The sequence below is a fragment of the Hemibagrus wyckioides genome, linkage group LG01 (assembly GCF_019097595.1).
Source record: "Hemibagrus wyckioides isolate EC202008001 linkage group LG01, SWU_Hwy_1.0, whole genome shotgun sequence".
Lineage (NCBI taxonomy): Eukaryota > Metazoa > Chordata > Actinopteri > Siluriformes > Bagridae > Hemibagrus > Hemibagrus wyckioides.
In genome coordinates, this window is record NC_080710.1 from 7,052,897 (window position 1) to 7,071,117 (window position 18,221).

General features: G+C 39.5%; 1 protein-coding gene across 6 annotated transcripts in view; it reads left to right on the forward strand.

The window, feature by feature from the left end:
• Positions 1-18,221, forward strand: part of nphp3 (nephronophthisis 3) — a 30,407-nt gene that overhangs the window by 8,054 nt on the left and 4,132 nt on the right. For 5 of the 6 annotated variants that reach the window (XM_058402900.1, XM_058402918.1, XM_058402908.1 and 2 more), the window contains 20 exons: positions 316-468; positions 1,066-1,199; positions 1,277-1,437; positions 1,799-1,973; positions 3,053-3,127; positions 3,888-4,043; positions 4,731-4,834; positions 5,117-5,231; positions 5,557-5,700; positions 5,827-5,924; positions 12,497-12,599; positions 12,716-12,798; positions 12,900-13,050; positions 13,624-13,788; positions 15,100-15,194; positions 15,332-15,454; positions 16,138-16,327; positions 16,753-16,994; positions 17,381-17,456; positions 17,657-17,784. In XM_058402900.1, the coding sequence (XP_058258883.1) occupies positions 316-468; positions 1,066-1,199; positions 1,277-1,437; positions 1,799-1,973; positions 3,053-3,127; positions 3,888-4,043; positions 4,731-4,834; positions 5,117-5,231; positions 5,557-5,700; positions 5,827-5,924; positions 12,497-12,599; positions 12,716-12,798; positions 12,900-13,050; positions 13,624-13,788; positions 15,100-15,194; positions 15,332-15,454; positions 16,138-16,327; positions 16,753-16,994; positions 17,381-17,456; positions 17,657-17,784 (2,671 nt within the window). The remainder of the gene's footprint in view (positions 1-315; positions 469-1,065; positions 1,200-1,276; positions 1,438-1,798; positions 1,974-3,052; positions 3,128-3,887; positions 4,044-4,730; positions 4,835-5,116; positions 5,232-5,556; positions 5,701-5,826; positions 5,925-12,496; positions 12,600-12,715; positions 12,799-12,899; positions 13,051-13,623; positions 13,789-15,099; positions 15,195-15,331; positions 15,455-16,137; positions 16,328-16,752; positions 16,995-17,380; positions 17,457-17,656; positions 17,785-18,221) is intronic. The other variant, XM_058402936.1, reaches the window with a different exon arrangement.

An 18,221-nucleotide genomic window follows, 5' to 3' on the forward strand; every position in this document is an offset into this window, starting at 1 on the left:
TTACAGAGTACGTCATGACACTGAGCCAACTTTTTGTTTTTAGATTAAAAAAAGACAGGCTATGTTAAGGACATCAGTTCAGTTTGTTTCACATGTTTTATTATTGGATTTTATCCTTAGAAGAGTTTAACCCCATGCATTTTGTCAAGTATGTGACTTGCTATTTCCAAATCTGTGTTTTGTATAAAATGGCAACCTGGATGTAGTCCTGTTAGTCGAAACATCTAGGTGTAAATGAGCTGTACAATTGATTTCATTTGCTGGCTTTCAGTCTGTTTTTTCTTCTTCCTCCCTACCATATCTTTTTGATTCTAGCTGCAGGGACTCAGTGTGAGTACTGGAGTGGAGGCATTCTGGGTAGTGAGCCTTCCATGGGGAGTATGATGCAGCTGCAACAGGGTCACAGAGGGCCTGAGTTTGCCCACAGTCTCATCGATGTGGAGGGGCCATTCGCCAATGTCAGCAGAGGTTAAAGTTCCTCAAAACACACATAGGCTGTGATTTATTTATTTTTTTTGTTTTAATAAACATGAAAGTTTGACTAGTTCGACCTATAGATCTAACAACAGCATTCAAAGAGAACCCGGGAAAAGCTTTTCATTCACATATGGTTTATATTCATCTTGTATTTTGGACAAGTCTTTAGGCATGTCTCACTGCTTTCACTGCATTGTAATTGAGTCATACTTACACATACATGTTTCCATGTTACAGAAAGTCTTATATCTGCAAACAGTGCTTGCAAAATCCTCATTTATGTATTGTTTCCTTCCCCTATTTTGCATATAATGTCATTTTTGCAGTTAGTAACTTGCAACATGCCCCACAGCTACATGCAGATTGCATATAATTTCACACTTAAATTAGTGCTCACATTTTCATCTGTTTATAGTAGGGCCTTTGGTTCTTGTTGAAAGTCTGAGTTCTGTAATTAGATGTATTACTCAGACCTTTATATGCCAGCTATGGCATTATAATTTGACCATGAACTTAAATTAATTATACTGAACAGTCGTGCTCATTACAATTGAGGACTATTACATTAACACGGTGTGTGTGTTTCAGATGATTGGGATGCAGCAGTGGCCAGTCTGATGCAGGTTTCTCCTCATGTGTCTCAAGCTTTATGGAGTAACACAGTCCGATGTTACCTCATCTACACCCAAGAGACCAGAGCAGAACTCCATGCCTTTATCCAGGTACACATATACACATTAACAAACATTGTCAGGCCAACTGAACATGCCATGACCTGTGTTCTCTCTCTGTCTCTCAGACTCATTCTCCTAGTTTGAAAAGGTTTTGTGAGAATTTGGGCCATTTCTACTTAACTGTGTGTTTCCCTGAGGAAAAAGCTTCTCTCTACACTACTGAACGCCAACTGGAGCTTGAGAGGAGCTCAGTTTGTGTGCTGCTGCTTAAGTCCTCAGTGTCCAGGCAAGACACACACACACACACACACAAATATTGATATGTAATCTGTAACTCATTTGTGGGTCTTTTGGCATTTCATTGCAGACAATGAGCTGGTTAAACAAATGAGTAATCAGACAAAGGACCACTGTATAAATCTGAGCCCTTTTTTATGGTGAACTTAACAATGGCTTAAAATGCTCACAAGCTGAAATAATGATGCAGTCAATTTTACTGTAATCGTTGTGATTGTGTTATGGAAAATTAATAAGAACTAGAAACTCAAATGCTGTTGGTTCCCATCCGCATTATTTTGCATGCTTAGTGGAAATGCCCTTGTTGTTACAAATGCGAATGTTGATGTTGACCTTTTCTTACTGTATAGCTGTGTAATGGAAGATGTGGAGGAGGCATTTGTACGCACTCCAGACTCTCGTCCTTTGCTAGTTTATCTAAATACGGGAGAAAACAAAGCAGATGGGGGAGCTTCCTGTCTGAGCTCAGCCACTAGAGACCTGCTGGAGAAAGTTAACAATGCAGACAAGGCCGCTAAGGTTAAGGTAAGGCACACCTCTGCTCAGCCTGCCGTCCCCCCAAAGGCCAATCCATTTTGTAAATATACACATAAGACATTTGGAGTTGAGATCAAAAGTTGGATATGAGACAAGAGTTTGGTATTTCATCTTTTATTTCCTGGTATTTATCTAATATTATCTGTTAAACAAAAAACATAGAACCTTTTATTTCAGACCACCAAATTTTTTTGGCAAGCAAAAATATAGGAACAGATAAGTCTTGAAATAAATAGCACTTATTTGGTAACAACATACCCTCGCTTGCAATAACTGCACACGCCCATCAGTCTCCTCTTTATGAGGTTGAAATGCTCCTCAGTGTTGTTAAGGGCTTGTGATTGACTTGACCTTCTACTTTTTCCCTTGATTGAAATCCTTTGTTGGATTGTTGTCATTGTATTGCTGCATGATAAAGTTACTTTGATTAATCTGGATGCATTTCTCTGTAACTTGTCAGAAAAAATGTTAATGTAGACTTCTGAATTCATTCTTCTGCTACCATCATGATTTACACAATCAGTGAATATCAGTGAGTCTGTTCCAGAAGCAGCCATGCAAGTCCAAGCCATGATACTACCTCCACCATGCTTCACAAATGAGCTAGTATGATCTGAATCATGAGATCCTTTCATGCAGATCATTTCATGATCCACATTTTGGCCTTTCCTTCACTTGACCTTTCCATGGTAATGGTTAAATGTGGTTCTGAAGTTTTGTGGCTCATCTCTGTTCTTTACACTGAATTCCAATCTGGCCTTAAGATTCTAACTGACCTCTATTTCTGCTCTCAACCTTCGAACGGTGGATTCACACTAATTCTGTGGAGGTTGCTTAGAAATTTAAATCTATATCCATATAAAGCTGATTTTTGACAATGTGTATTGTTAAAAACAGTATACAAATTACATTTGTTCAGTTTAATTAAAGAAGGCCTTAGTCCTGGTTATCATTTCACTTTTTACAGATAATTCGAGAAATGGGATTTGTACATTGCAGTCTGTTCAACTGATTAATTCTGGCAGAAGTGTGTGTACATTCTCAGAGATGTGTGTGTTGATGTGCAGGTAGTGGACCACTCAGGCTCTGCAGAGGAGGGAGCAGCACTTATTTATGCTCAGCTAGAAAAGATTATAAAGCAGGTACACACACTCTGACACACACTAGTACAGAAATGTGGGGATTTAATGAGATACAATGGAAATCTTTTCATCAGTAGAGATTGCTCACAAGATTACACTCAAGCTTCCTGTTATAAATGTAATTACAAGTTTTAGAACTGGAAGCTTGGTCATAATCTTCTGTTATAAGTTATAAAATAACAGTATTTTATGAATGTAAAGTAATTATTTATTATAATCCTTATGCATAATATATACATTATATTACCTAGCTGTCCATTACAAATCTTAAATGTTGTTTTTGTGTTTTGCAATTACAGCCTTTATAGAGTATTAGAATGGCAAGGTCAAGTCATTTGTTTCATGAAAATCCTGTTAGTTTAATATAGATAAAAGTTAAACACTATGTATTTCAATTACAGACATACATTTAATGGACATTTTGTGAAACGCAGTCATTTTTTTAATGGAATAATATTCCATATATTCCCCAGTGGGCTGTTTGTCATGACAAATGCATTGCAGAGTTAACTTTCATATCACTCATTAACAGACAATGTTGTTGGTGGGTTGTGTAATTTGCAGATATCTCTAAATTGTTTTCAAGTTAGGAAGACTGCATGGTATGATCTCTGATCTTGGTATGACATTGCACTCACTGGCATGGGGAAAAATAATATGATGTGACTCATATTTCAGCTACGGACTTTCTGAAATCAGATTCTTTTTTTTAATGTAAAATATACCTTTCCTGCATTTTTAATTAAAATATTCTATTTAGGAACTGTTGGGGTTGGAGCTGGAGGACAGCACAGGACTGGAGGACAGAGAAGAATCAGACCCTGGTGATGTGCTGTGGGATTTACATGATGAACAGGAGCAGACTGAAGCCTACCAGCACATTTGCAATGCTTCAGCTAGTGTCAGCTTACAGAAGGTTCCTATATCATCTCTCTCTCTCTTTCTCTCTCTCTCTCTCTCTCTCTCTCTCTCTCTCTCTCTCTCTCTCTCTCTCTTTCTTTCTCTCTCTCTCTCTCTCTCTCTCATTAGACATTTATTCCTTATTTTATTTGTTATTTATCAATATCATAGAATTGAAATCATTTGGAGGGGTAAAGAAAATGGTGGAATGAAGAGGGAAAAAAGATGAAAAGGGGCCTGGGGTATGGCTTAGCTAATGAATGTCGAAGAGATGCAGGACCATTATAATCTTAATATATGTCACTATAGATGCTACATTAAACTGAAAAATACTACTAATATGCAAGCTAGTGGAAGCGGAGAAAGTATCAAATATTTGTTGATAAGGTAAAGCACCCTCAAAATAAGTCATTAAGTATTTCATTAGCATTTTTAGCTTTAAGTCTGTGTGTGAAGTTAATTATTAGCTCTACAAAGAAGGTATAACTATAGAAACCAGGTAAACCAGGCAAATACAAGATTTTTACTGTCCCTAAAATTGTATCTGGGTCTTGGAGAAGTAGAAGAGAGCTATAATAAAATATAAAATATCCCTCTCTCTCTCTCTCTCTCTCTCTCTCTCTCTCTCTCTCTCTCTCTCTCTCTCTCTCTTTTCTCTCTCTCTCTCTCTCTCCCTCTCCCTCTCTGATTCATCTCTCTGTAGTACATTGATGGTCTGAATGATATGGTTGCTGCTCCTCCTCCAACTCCTCCAGTACTAGTGTCAGGAGCCCCAGGCTCGGGCAAATCTCTCCTTCTTGCTAAATGGTATTTGCTACTTCATATGAAGCCATTAGTGTCTAAAGTTTATATGTATAGATTTCTAACAGACTGTATCTTAAATTTTTGTTTATGCTTGAATATTCATTTTATTGCATTCACCCTTATTTTGGGTTGTTTTGAAGGAAGTTATGTGGATTGTAATTGTATAGTATATTATATTGGTTAGGTTTAACACTGTTAAAATTGTAGAAGATAGAGTATGTTGGCTAAATTTAACAGTGAATATTAGTACATTTTCAGTTATAAAATGCAATGAATATTTTTCAGGATAGAGCTACAGCAGAAACACTCCCCCAACACACTGATTCTCTATCACTTTGTGGGTCCTGCTCTATCCACCAGCTCCGAGCCCGTCCTCATCATCAAACGCCTCACTGTGAAGGTCGCTCATATGCATGTGAAAACACATATGCCAGTCAATGTGATATGATACTCTATAATCCCATTGTTTCATAGCAGTTACATAGTAAGGATTTAATAGAAAAGACATTATGCAATTCTTGCAATGCAATATACAGTGGCCCAAAATCCCACTTCAATTATAAAGAATTATATTATATTATTATATTATACACTACACAAAGTATAGTGACCTAAAGTTAGATCAGTTCAGTTCTTGTTATGTCATGTTATGTTGCTGAAAATATAAAGATATAAATCAGTGTGAAGGTTTCTTTATTGGATGATCTTTATTGCTCTCATTTTAGCTTTTGCAGCATTTCTGGTCACTCTCAGGCTTGTCTATGGACCCCTGTAAGATCCTGGAGGAATTTCCTCGCTGGTTGGAGAGACTGTCCTCACGCCATCATGGCAACATCATTATTGTCATTGACTCCATTGACCAAATCCAAGTAGGTGTAAAGATCAAGATATTTTATTTTATTTTGTAATTTTATTTATATATATATATATATATATATATATATATATATATATATATATATCATGGTCTGGCTCTTGCTTTTATTATTTCCCAGAATGCAGAGCGACATATGAAGTGGCTGATTGATCCACTTCCTGCTAATGTCAGAGTTCTGGTGTCGGTCAATGTCGAGTCATGCCCACAGGCCTGGAGGTACACACACAAGGCTTTGTTAACTTAATGCATGACCTGGGGATTATGACTATATTAAACCAAATAAACATAACATTAACACATCTAGGAATTAAATTTCTCTGACTAAAGGAAACATGGTGTATTTACTATCAATAGTAGTCCTCAGTACACCATAGTCCAATGACATCAAACTTAAAGTTTAAGGGTGGTGGTAGCTCATTGGTTAAGATGTTAGAAGTGTGTGAGTTCAAATCCCAGGGCCACCAAAGCTGCCACTGCTATGGCCCTGAGCAAGGTCTTAACCCTCGGATACTTAATTGTATAAATGAGATCAATGTATATAGCTCTGGATATGGATGTCTGCCAAATGCTGTAAATGTAGATGTAAAATGCTCAGACTAGCTTAGAGTTTCCTGAGTGAACCAAAATTGTTAAATTATAATACATTTAAGACAGCATCTATTAATAAAATTAAACATCTTCTTTCGGCTTTTCCCTTCAGGGGTTGCCACAGCGAATCATCTCTCTCCACCTATCCCTATCTTCTGCATCCTCAACACTTGCACCCACTAGCTTCATATCCTCATTTATTACATCCATATACCTCCTCTTTAGCCTTCCCCTTTGCCTCCTGCCTGGCAGCTCCATGTCCAACATTCTCCTACCAATATACTCACTCTCCCTCCTCTGAACATGTCCAAACCATCTTAATCTGTCCTCCCTAACTTTGTCCCCCAAACGTCCAACATGAGCTGTCCCTCTGATGTACTCGTTCCTAATCCTGTCCAACCTTGGCACCCCCAAAGAGAACCTTAACATCTTCAGCTCTGACTCCTGTCTCTTCCTCAGTGACACTGTCTCTAAACCATACAGCCTGTCTCACCACTTTCTTGTACACCTTACCCTTGATTCTTGCTGATATTTTTCTATCACACAGAACTCCTGACACCTTTCTCCACCCATTCCAACCTGCCTGCACTCGCTTCTTTACCTCTTTTCCACACTCTCCGTTACTCTGGACTGTTGACCCCAAGTACTTAAACTCCTGTACCTTCTTCACCTCTTCACCCTGTAATCTTACTGTTCCACTTCCCTCCCTTTCATTCACACACATGTACTCAGTCTTACTACCACTGACTTTCATTCCTCTTCTCTCCAGTGCTAACCTCCACCTCTCCAGGTTTTCCTCCACCTGCTCCCTGCTCTCACTACAGATCCCAATGTCATCTGCAATCATTATTGTCCAAGGAGACTCCTGTCTGACCTCCTCTGACAACTGGTCCATCACCATAGCAAACAGGAAGGGGCTCAGAGCCGATCCCTGATGCAGTCCCACTTCCACTTTGAACTCCTCTGTCTGACCTACAGCACACCTCACCACTGTCCTGCTCCTCTTATACATGTCCTGCACCACTCTGACATACTTCTCTGCTACTCCTGACTTCCTCATACAGTACCACAGCTCTTCTCTTGGCACCCTGTCATATGCTTTCTCCAAGTCTACAAACACACAGTGCAACTCTCTCTGACCATCCCTATACTTCTCCATCAACATTCTCAGAGCAAAAATTGCACCTGTTGTGCTCTTTCTGGGCATGAAGCCATACTGCTGCTCACAAATTTCCACTACCTTCCTTAACCTAACTTCCACTACTCTTTCCATAGCTTCATTGTATGGCTCATCAACTTTATCCCCCTATAGTTTCTGCAACTCTGCACGTCACCCTTATTCTTAAAGATCGGCACTAATACACTTCTTCTCCATTCCTCAGGCATCTTCTCACTCTCTAAAACCCTGTTAAACAAACTAGTTAAAAATTCCACTGCCGCCTCTCCTAGACACTTCCAGACCTCCACCGGGATGTCGTCAGGACCAACTGCCTTTCCACTTTTCATCCTCTTCAAAGCCTTCCTGACTTCATCCTCTCTAATCTTATCTACTTTCTGTTCCACAGAGTTTACTCCTTCTACTCTTTTTCCCTCTCATTTTCCTCATTCATCAGCTCTTCAACGTACTCCTTCCATCTCCTCTGTACACTCTCCTCACCTGGGAGCACCTTTCCATCTCTATCCTTAATAACTGTTGCTGCACATCCTTCCCATCTTGATCCCTCTGCCTAGCTAACCTGTATAAGTCCTTCTCTCCGTCTCTAGTGTCTAACCTAGTGTACAACTCATCATACGCCTTCTGCTTGGCCTTAGACACCTCCCTCTTCACTCTGTGCTGTAACTCCTTGTATTCCTGTCTATTCTCTTCAGTCCTGTCCATGTCCCACTTCTTCTTGGCTAACCTCTTCCTCTGAATACTATCCTGAACTTCCTCATTCCACCACCAAGTCTCCTTATCTTCTTTCCTCCTTCCAGATGACACACCCAGCACCTTACTTCCTGTCTTCCTGATCACTTCTGCTGTAGTTTCCCAGTCATCTGGCAGCACTACCTGACCATCCAGAGCCTGTCTAAATTCCTCACAACATTCCTCCTTTTTCAGCTTCCACCACTTGGTTTTCTTCTCTATCTTTGACCTCTTCTTACAGACCATCAAAGTCATCCACACCACCATCCTATGCTGTCTGGCTACATTCTCTCCCACTACCACTTTAGAGTCACTAATTTCAGATTGCATCTTCTACATAGGATGTAGTCTACCTGTGTTCTCCTACCTCCACTCTTGTAAGTCACACTATGCTCCTCCCTCTTCTGAAAATAAGTGTTAACCACAGCCATGTCCATCCTCTTAGCAAAGTCCACTACCATCTGTCCTTCAAGGTTCCTTTCCTTAACTCCAAACTGGCCCATCACCTCCTCATCACCTGTGTTCCCCTCACCAACATGTCCATTAAAATCTGCTCCTATCACTACTCTCTCATCCGTAGGAATACTCTCTATCATCTCATCTAATTCACTCCAGAATCTCTCTTTCTCCTCTAACTCACAACCTACCTGTGGGGCATAACCACTAACAACATTCAACATCACCCCCTCAATCTCTAACTTCAGACTCATCACCCTGTCTGACACTCTCATCACCTCCAGAACATTCCTCACAAACTCCTCCTTCAGGGCCACACCTACACCATTTCTCTTACTATCCACACCATAATAAAACAGCTTGAATCCTGCTCCTATATTACGAGCCTTGCTACCCTTCCCCCTGATCTCCTGTACACACAGTATATCCACCTTCCTTCTCTCCATCATATCAGCCAGCTCTCTACCTCTGGTACCTGTCATAGTACCAACATTGAGTTCCTATTCTCAGTCCTACACTCTTATCTTTCCTCTTCTCTCTCTGTCTGCACACTCTCCTCCCTCCTCTACTTCCTCGACCAACAGTATTCAGAGTACTGAGAATTTGCATGGTTAAATTTGGCAATGTTTTACGCTGGATACCCTTCCTGACGCAACCCTCTCTATTTATCCATGCTTGGGACCGGCACCGAAGTCACTGGACTGTGACTTCTGTGCCCCATGGCTAGATTAAATAAAATTAAACATGTTAATCTTATTTCATATATACAAACCCCAATTCCAGTGAAGTTGGGACGTTGTGTAAAACGTAAATAAAAACAGAATACAATGACCCGCAAATCCTTGTTGACCCATATTCAATTGAAAACACCACAAAGACAATATATGCATATGCATATATATGTTCAAACTGATAAAATCACCTTTCTTTTTAACAACACTCAATAGCATTTGGGAACTAAGGACACACATGTCTAAGGACATTGTTGAAGCTTTGTAGATGGAATTCTTTCCCATTCTTGTGATGTATGACTTCAGTTGCTAAACTGTCTGAGGTCTGCTTTGTCATAGTTTGCGCTTCATTTTCAGTGCTGTTGTAACGTGCAGAATGTGGCTTGGCATTGTCCTGCTGAAATAAGCAGGGACATCCCTGAAAAAGACGTCGCTTGGATGGCAGCAAATTTTGCTCCAAAACTTGTTTGTACCAGCATCAATGGTGCTTTCAAAGATGTGCAAGTTACCCATGCCATGGGCACTAACACACCCCCATACCATCACAAATGCTGGCTTTTGAACTTTGCATTGATAGCAATCTGGATGGTCTTTTTCCTCTTTAGCCCAGAGGACGTGACGTCCATGATTTCCAAAAACAATTTGACATGTGGACTCGTAAGACCATATCACAGTTTTCCACTTTGCATCAGTCCATCTCAGATGAGCTCAGGCCCTGAGAAGCCGGCAGCGTTTATGGGTGTTGTTGTATGGCTTGCGCGTTGCATGGTACAGTTTTAACTTGCAGTTGTAGATGTTGCGATGAACTGTGTTAACTGACAACGGTTTTCCAAAGTGTTCCTGAGCCCATGTGGTAATATCCTTTACAGAATGATGTCTGTTTTTAATGCAGTGCCGCCTGAGGGATCGAAGGTCGTGGCCACTCAGTCACAGAGATTTCTCCGGATTCTCTGAGTCTTCTAATGATATCATGGCCTGTAGATGATGGAATACCTAAATTCTTTGCAACTGTATGTTGAGAAAAGTTTTTCCTTAACTGTTGGACTATTTGCACCTCATCCTTGCTTGTGAATGACTGAGCCATTCGGGGATCCTCTTATATTTGTTGCCCCTGTCCCAGCTCTTCTGGAAGGTGTTGCAGGCATCAAATTCAAAATGAGTGAATATTTGCAAGAGACAGTCAAGTTTATCAGTTTGAACATTGTATATCTTGTCTTTGTGGTGTTTTCAATTGAATATGGGTCACACAACGTCTAAACTTTATATATATATATATATATATATACACACAAACCCCAATATATATATATATATATATATATATATATACATATACACACACACACACAGTATCTCACAAAAGTGAGTACACCCCTCACATTTTTGTAAATATTTTATTATAACTTTTCATGTGACAACACTGAAGAAATGACACTCTGCTACAATGTAAAGTAGTGAGTGTACAGCCTGTATAACAGGGTAAATTTGCTGTCCCCTCAAAATAACTCAACACACAGCCATTAATGTCTAAACCGTTGGCAACAAATGTGAGTACACCCCTCAGTGGAAATGTCCAAATTGGGCCCAAAGTGTCAATATTTTTTGTGGCCACCATTATTTTCCAGCACTGCCTTAACGCTCTTGGGCATGGAGTTCACCAGAGCTTCACAGGTTGCCACTGGAGTCCTCTTCCACTCCTCCATGATGACATAACAGAGCTGGTGGATGTTAGAGACCTTGCGCTCCCCCACCTTCTGTTTGAGGATGCCCCACAGATGCTCAGTAGAGTTTAGGTCTGGAGACATGCTTGGCCAGTCCATCACCTTTACCCTCAGCTTTAGCAAGGCAGTGGTCGTCTTAGAGGTGTGTTTGGGGTCTTTATCATGTTGGAATACTGCCCTGCGGCCCAGTCTCCAAAGGGAGGGGATCATGCTCTGCTTCAGTATGTCACAGTACATGTTGGCATTCATGGTTCCCTCAGTGAACTGTAGCTCCCCAGTGCCAGCAGCACTCATGCAGGCCCAGACCATGACACTCCCACCACCATGCTTGACTGTAGGCAAGACACACTTGTCTTTGTACCCCTCACCTGGTTGCTGCCACACACGCTTGACACCATCTGAACCAAATAAGTTTATCTCATCGGACCACAGGACATGGTTCCAGTAATCCATGTCCTTAGTCTGCTTATCTTCAGCAAACTGTATGCAGACTTTCTTGTGCATCATCTTTAGTAGAGGCTTCCTTCTGGGACGAATGCCATGCAGACCAATTTGATGCAGTGTGCGGCGTATGGTCTGAGCACTGACAGGCTGACCCCCCACCCCTTCAACCTCTGCAGCAATGCTGGCAGCACTCATACGTCTATTTCCCAAAGACAATCTCCAGATATGACGCTGAGAACGTGCACTCAACTTCTTTGGTGGACCATGGCGAGGCCTGTTCTGAGTGGAATCTGTCCTGTAAAACTGCTGTATGGTCTTGCCCACCGTGCTGCAGTTCAGTTTCAGGGTCTTGGCAATCTTCTTATAGCCTAGGCCATCTTTATGTAGAGCAACAATTTTTTTTTTCAGATCCTCAGAGTTCTTTGCCATGAGGTGCCATGTTGAACTTCCAGTGACCAGTATGAGAGAGTGTGAGAGCGATAACACCAAATTTAACACACCTGATCCCCATTCACACATGAGACCTTGTAACACTAACGAGTCACATGACACTGGGGAGGGTAAATGGCTAATTGGGTCCAATTTGGACATTTCCACTGAGGGGTGTACTCACTTTTGTTGTTAACAGTTTAGACATTAATGGCTGTGTGTTGAGTTATTTTGAGGGGACAGCAAATTTACACTGTTATACAGGCTGTACACTCACTACTTTACATTGTAGCAGAGTGGCATTTCTTGAAAAGATATAATAAAATATTTACAAAAATGTGAGGGATGTACTCACTTGTGAGATACTGTATATAAAATTGAGCGCTGCTTATGTTTGGATCATTAGCTTGACTGTACACACCACGCAGAAGTGTGGTTTTCACACTCTTTGCAAAAGAGAACAAGAAAATTACAGAGTAAAAGATTACAAAACAGTTTTCTTTGACATTTCAGGCTGTGGCCAACTTTACACCTGGATCCTCTTAGTCTACGAGAAGTGAAAAGTGTCCTCAACACAGAGTGTGTGAATACTAACATGAAACCCACAAAAGAGCAGGTGTGTGTACACTGTGGTAGATAACCAGTATGAATGTGACATATAAATACATTTATCTGTATTTCACTGTTTTGCCATGTCTCAGGACATTGATTTCATACACTGTTCTGTCACAGGAGAAGAAATTAGAAAGACACTGCCGCTCTGCTTCCACCTGTAATGCACTGTATGTCTCACTGCTGGCCAGACTCCTCACCCAGTGAGTGACGATACATATATAAAAGCATGCAACTTAATGCTTACAATTATTTTGTGTATTCATGACATGTGTTCAAGCTTTGATCTACTTGTTACCTAAAGTTTTTTTCTCAGCACTAGATCATCCTGGACATTGGACAGAATGCTGCATCAGTGTGTGTTATGTCAGGACACAGTGGCTTTGTACAGACTGAGCCTAAAGGTGGTACTGGATTCACTTAACACAGACAGAGAGAGGCACGTCATGAGAGAAGTGAGTTCACACCTTAACCTTGGTGAGAATATTAAATGATTATGAATAAGTTAAAAAATCTTTTTATAAAAAATGACATACCAAAAGTGATGGTATAGTGATGGTAAAAAAGATCTGTTAACATCTATTATCTATACTATAATTTATTTATCAATGGAGCTTGATTCTCTCTTGTAATATTTGACATCTATGCAGATGACACATTTTTAATAGAAGAAATTGGGCAGTACCAAGCCTTTCTGAAAAAACAGTATTAAAGTTCTTAAAAAGATGTTGAATACACTTAAATATTAATCTAGGTTTTTGTCCTGAGTAGCTGATGTTAGCTGTAATTCTGCCCTTTCTGTTATTTTCACATAAACTATTGATGGTGAGAATTGTGTTCAAACATAATAGAACACAGAAAAAGGATATCATAAGTGACATGATTTTATATTAGTAATGTTTCTCCATAAAGGGCCACTTAGACAAAAAGGATGTCTTATATTTTAAGCATTTGAATGTGAATATTTCTTGCTTTCTAGGTTATTTTGGTTATAGGTCTAATAATGTGTGTGTTCTTTTCTTCTGCAGTTATTGTGCCTGCTCTGTGCCAGTCATAATGGCGTCAGTGAATCTGAACTCTTGGATATTTTTCCTGAGCTACATTTCCCAGTGCTCTCCTCTCTGCTCTACAGTCTCCAAAAACTCCTCATTATCAACTTCAGCTGCAGCCTTGTTCGCTTTCAGCATCTACAGGTCCTCTGTGTGTGTGTGTGTGTGTGGTAATAATAATAATAACAATAATAATAATATCAGTGATAATAATAATTGTACCCTGAACATAGTGATGCTTCTCACATCTAGTCTCACTGTGAGGGCATGGTCATTCTTTTATCGACTTGCACTTCCTGTCCTGTTACATGCAGTTGGTTTCACATCTTATTTTCTGCATCAAAAATAAACCTACTGGAAGAGTTAGAGCTTTGTGTATACACAGTATTGCCACGTAAGTCACCACCAGCTCTGTTTTTAGCAAAGTGTTAATGACCATCCATATTTATTTTTGGCCTCTTTATTAAGATATAATAAGAAAATACAGGAAATATGTATACAAAATTAAAAAAAAAAAAATTCAGAACAAAATGGCTTCCTCAGGCAAAAGTCAGTGTTTAGTGTGATTTCCCTTGGCACTAAGCACATTTTGAACTATTCTGGGTAGACTGTCTTTGTGAAGCAATCTTCTGATATAGTATACCAAGCTTCTTTCAGCACTTCACAGAGATCTTCTTTAGAATTAGACTGTTTTTTATTTTTTTTCTCTATCCTGATTATCCCATACTGCCTCTATAATATTCAAGTCTGGACTCTGTGGAGGCCAGTTTATGACTGTCACTGTTTTATCGGCTGTTTTTTCTGCAAATATGATTTCGCTGCATTAGTGGTGTGCTTGGGATCGTTAACATGCTGAAAAAATATTTCCAATCATGTGCTTTCCAGAAGTAATGGCATGATGAATGCTGCACTTTTCAGCATGATGAACATCAGCATCAACACTGAAAATATCACCAACACCACTGGCAGAAATGCAACATCAAACCAGGACAGATCCTCCACCATGTTTCACTGAAAGCTGCAAGCACTCATTCTTTGACGATTAGACTCAAAAATTAATAAGGCATTAATTAGGGTTCCATTCCATTTAGGTTTAAGAGAGCCAGGTTCCTGCTATTGTATAAGTGAAAGTAGAGGTCGCACTGAATACTTGCCACTATAGCCTATAGAAGCCGTTTTTTTCTGATTTTTTTCTGTTCTTTAATGCTGCATACAAATTTCCTGTTTTCTTTGGTTGTAATTATAACTGAGATGGAAATAATTATATATGGTCATTATACCTTTGCTAAAACAACAAATCTAAGACTGTCTTTTGCACAGTACTGCATCTATTGTATAACATTTTAATTTGGCCGAGACAAAATGTTCCGCTTTGCAAAATCTATTCAGTTTGAGTATCAGGCTTATGGTTGTGTGTGTGTGTATGTGTGTGTGTTTTATTTTTCTGTGTATCAGGCGTGTGAGGCTGTAATGCAGGAGTTCTTCAATGGAGGGAGATGTTGCTCTTTGTACAGAGAGAAACTTATTCAGTATTTTAACCAGAAGCTTAGGTTTGTATCTTGTATGCACACACACACACACACACACACCGGCTTCTCATATTGTGTTTTTAAACAGGCCATGTGCCTCTTAGTCATTTATGCTCCTGCATCCCCTAATGACAATGTGTGTGTGTGTGTGTGTGCAGTGAGAACACAGTGACATGGCGTGTTGCTGATGAGTTGCCATGGTTACTTCAGCAGCAGGGGGAAAAGTGTAAACTACAGCTCAGTCTGCTCAACCTGTTTGTCTCGCAGAATCTCTACAAGAGGTGACACTTTACTTTCTCCAGCTGGCATTCATACATCAATATATCCATTATTCTGTCTATCCTTACTCCATTAATCTGTCCTATAATTTGTCCATCAGCATACCCAGCAGTCTGTTTGTCAGTTTGTACAACAATCAAGTTCTCCATACTTAATTTATATTTTTTGTTCCCCATAATTCCTAGAGCCTTCCTTTCTTCATACTATTATTCTGTTTGTCATCCTTCCATCAGACAGTGAATAAAATTAAGAAGGACAGACATAAAGACAGATGTTTCATATACAATAATCTGTCTACCTCAAATTTCAAGGCTTTTTCATGGCACAACCACAAAAATAAACCATAACATTTCAGTTGTATATTTTCAGTAACATTGTAGAGTGGTGAAAAATAATTCTAAAGATATCATGAAATTTGTCAGCATCAGTTATAGTCACTGAAATCTTGAGATTTGAATAGATTAGGAGTTATGGGGTTAGGACACTTTGTTGATGATGATCTCACAATCATTTGCATATTAGATTGTTTATTAGATAAAGAAAAAGTTTTCAGTGCAGCAGCTAGTTGTATTGTATACTAATATAGAGCATTATGACAGTATCAGCCACTGTATCTGATAGTTCTATAAAGTTCTATAAAGGCTAACATAATCCCTACCATTTCACCCTATATGTTATTTTTCAGAGGTCATTTCTCAGAGCTGCTAGCATATTGGCAGTTTGTCGGGAAGGATAAAGTGTCCATGGCAGCTGAATATTGTGATGCTCTGAAGGAATTTGAGCGGAACTGTGAGAGTGAAGAAAGCATGAGCAGACTGGCCAACCTGTATGAGACCCTCGGTGGCTTCCTTAAAGACCTGGGGCTTCTCAGCCAGGTGCACTCAAGAACACACACACACACACACACACACACACATGCACATACTCATTTTTATATTTTCTACTTTATGTCCTGTCTATATATGTGCACAGCTGCTCAGTGTGGTGTTGTAAATGGAATTCTTTCATGAGATTTTTGTTCAGCTAAAAACAGTGACCTCTACACATATCTGCAGAATATTACCATAGTATCTCTATATGTGGCGCTACACTCAACATATGTTTTTTTAGAGACTGAAGGAATCAAAAAATTTAAACCATCAGTGACAACTAGATAAAACTGGATGTTTATAGGCTCATTCTGTGCTTTTGGATTCTTGTTAGTGTTCTTGTGGCACTCTTTTTTGCTGAATATTCTCTTTAAAACTCACATAATGATCACCATTTTCTTATGTGAATGTTTGTTGTGTGTTTTTTACAGGCAGTTGCACCCTTGCAGCGCTCTCTAGAGATTCGTGAGACAGCTCTGGATCCAGATCACCCCAGTGTGGCCCAGTCACTGCACCAGCTGGCTGGAGTTTACGTCCACTGGAGGAAGTTTGGCAACGCAGAGCAACTGTACAAGCAGGCGCTGGAGATCAGCGAGAATGCGTATGGAGCTGAGCACTCAAGTGTGGCAAGAGAACTCGACTCGCTCTCGCTCCTCTACCAGAAACAAAACAAGTACATTCTTTATTAAAAGCCATCTTCCATTAAATAATGACACACTGACACCTAAGACTCTTTACAAAAATCTTAAATTGAAGAAAACTTCACCAAGTCAACAATTATGCATTTTTATTTATTAAATAACATTTTTAATAAATCTGGTTATTTTCAGTATTAGATGCTAAGCATCCACCATACAGGGCCCTGTAAATGAGCTGTGCCTGTATAAAAAAATGAATGTATTAGAACAAGCACAATCTGATTTTCTTCGCAGGCAGCTCCGTCACTCTGCTGTCATAAAACAGAACAACACTGTGGTATACAGAAATAGTCTTTTCAAGTTGCTGCCCTAATGTTTGACCTTTGCTCTTTTTTTTTTCCCATTGTGTTCTCATCATCAGGTACGAACAAGCTGAGAAGCTGCATAAGAGATCAGTCAAGATCAGGCAGAAAATGGCTCGGCAAAAAGGCCACATGGTGAGAAAAGATTCTTATTATTCAAAATCATTCTTATTCTTGTTCTTATTTTATCCTGATATGAGCATGCCAGTTCCTGTAAGACACTTTTTCTTGTCTGAATTTGAGGGTTGTCCCATATTCATTATCTCCTTTTATCTTTGTGTATTTTGTGTGTGTGTGTGTGTGTGTGTGTGTATTTTGTGTGTGTGTTTTCACAGTACGGGTTCACTCTCCTGCGTCGGCGAGCGCTGCAGTTGGAAGAGTTAACTCTCAGTAAAGATTCGGCTGACTGTGCCAAGACTCTCAATGAACTCGGTGTTCTCTACTACCTCCAGAACAACCTTGAGTCAGTAATACCTTCTTTTGTTTACCTCCAAAATATGTCCAGTGTGGTGGGATTTTATATATCAATCCTATTTATAAATGATTGAGTAGCAATAAAATATTCCGGTCCTATGCCTATATTGAAAACCACAAACAAACTACTGTACTAACTAGTGTACCATCATTCAAGATTCAAGATTCAAAGAACTTTATTAATCCCAGGGGGAAATTCCTTACCATACATGTACCATAGGACAGCATGTTATAGTGAAGTTAACTTTCCACATGTTTAGATTATGATGCTGCTTTATATAATGCAAATACAAATCCACTTCCTCTTCAGAGTCACTTACCCCTGCAGTATATTTGCCTCTATATCTCATCTATCTGAAGATAATGTTTCAGGTCTGTAGCATAGTGAAGGAAATGTTTCTGAGCATGATTTTGTATTATTTAGGT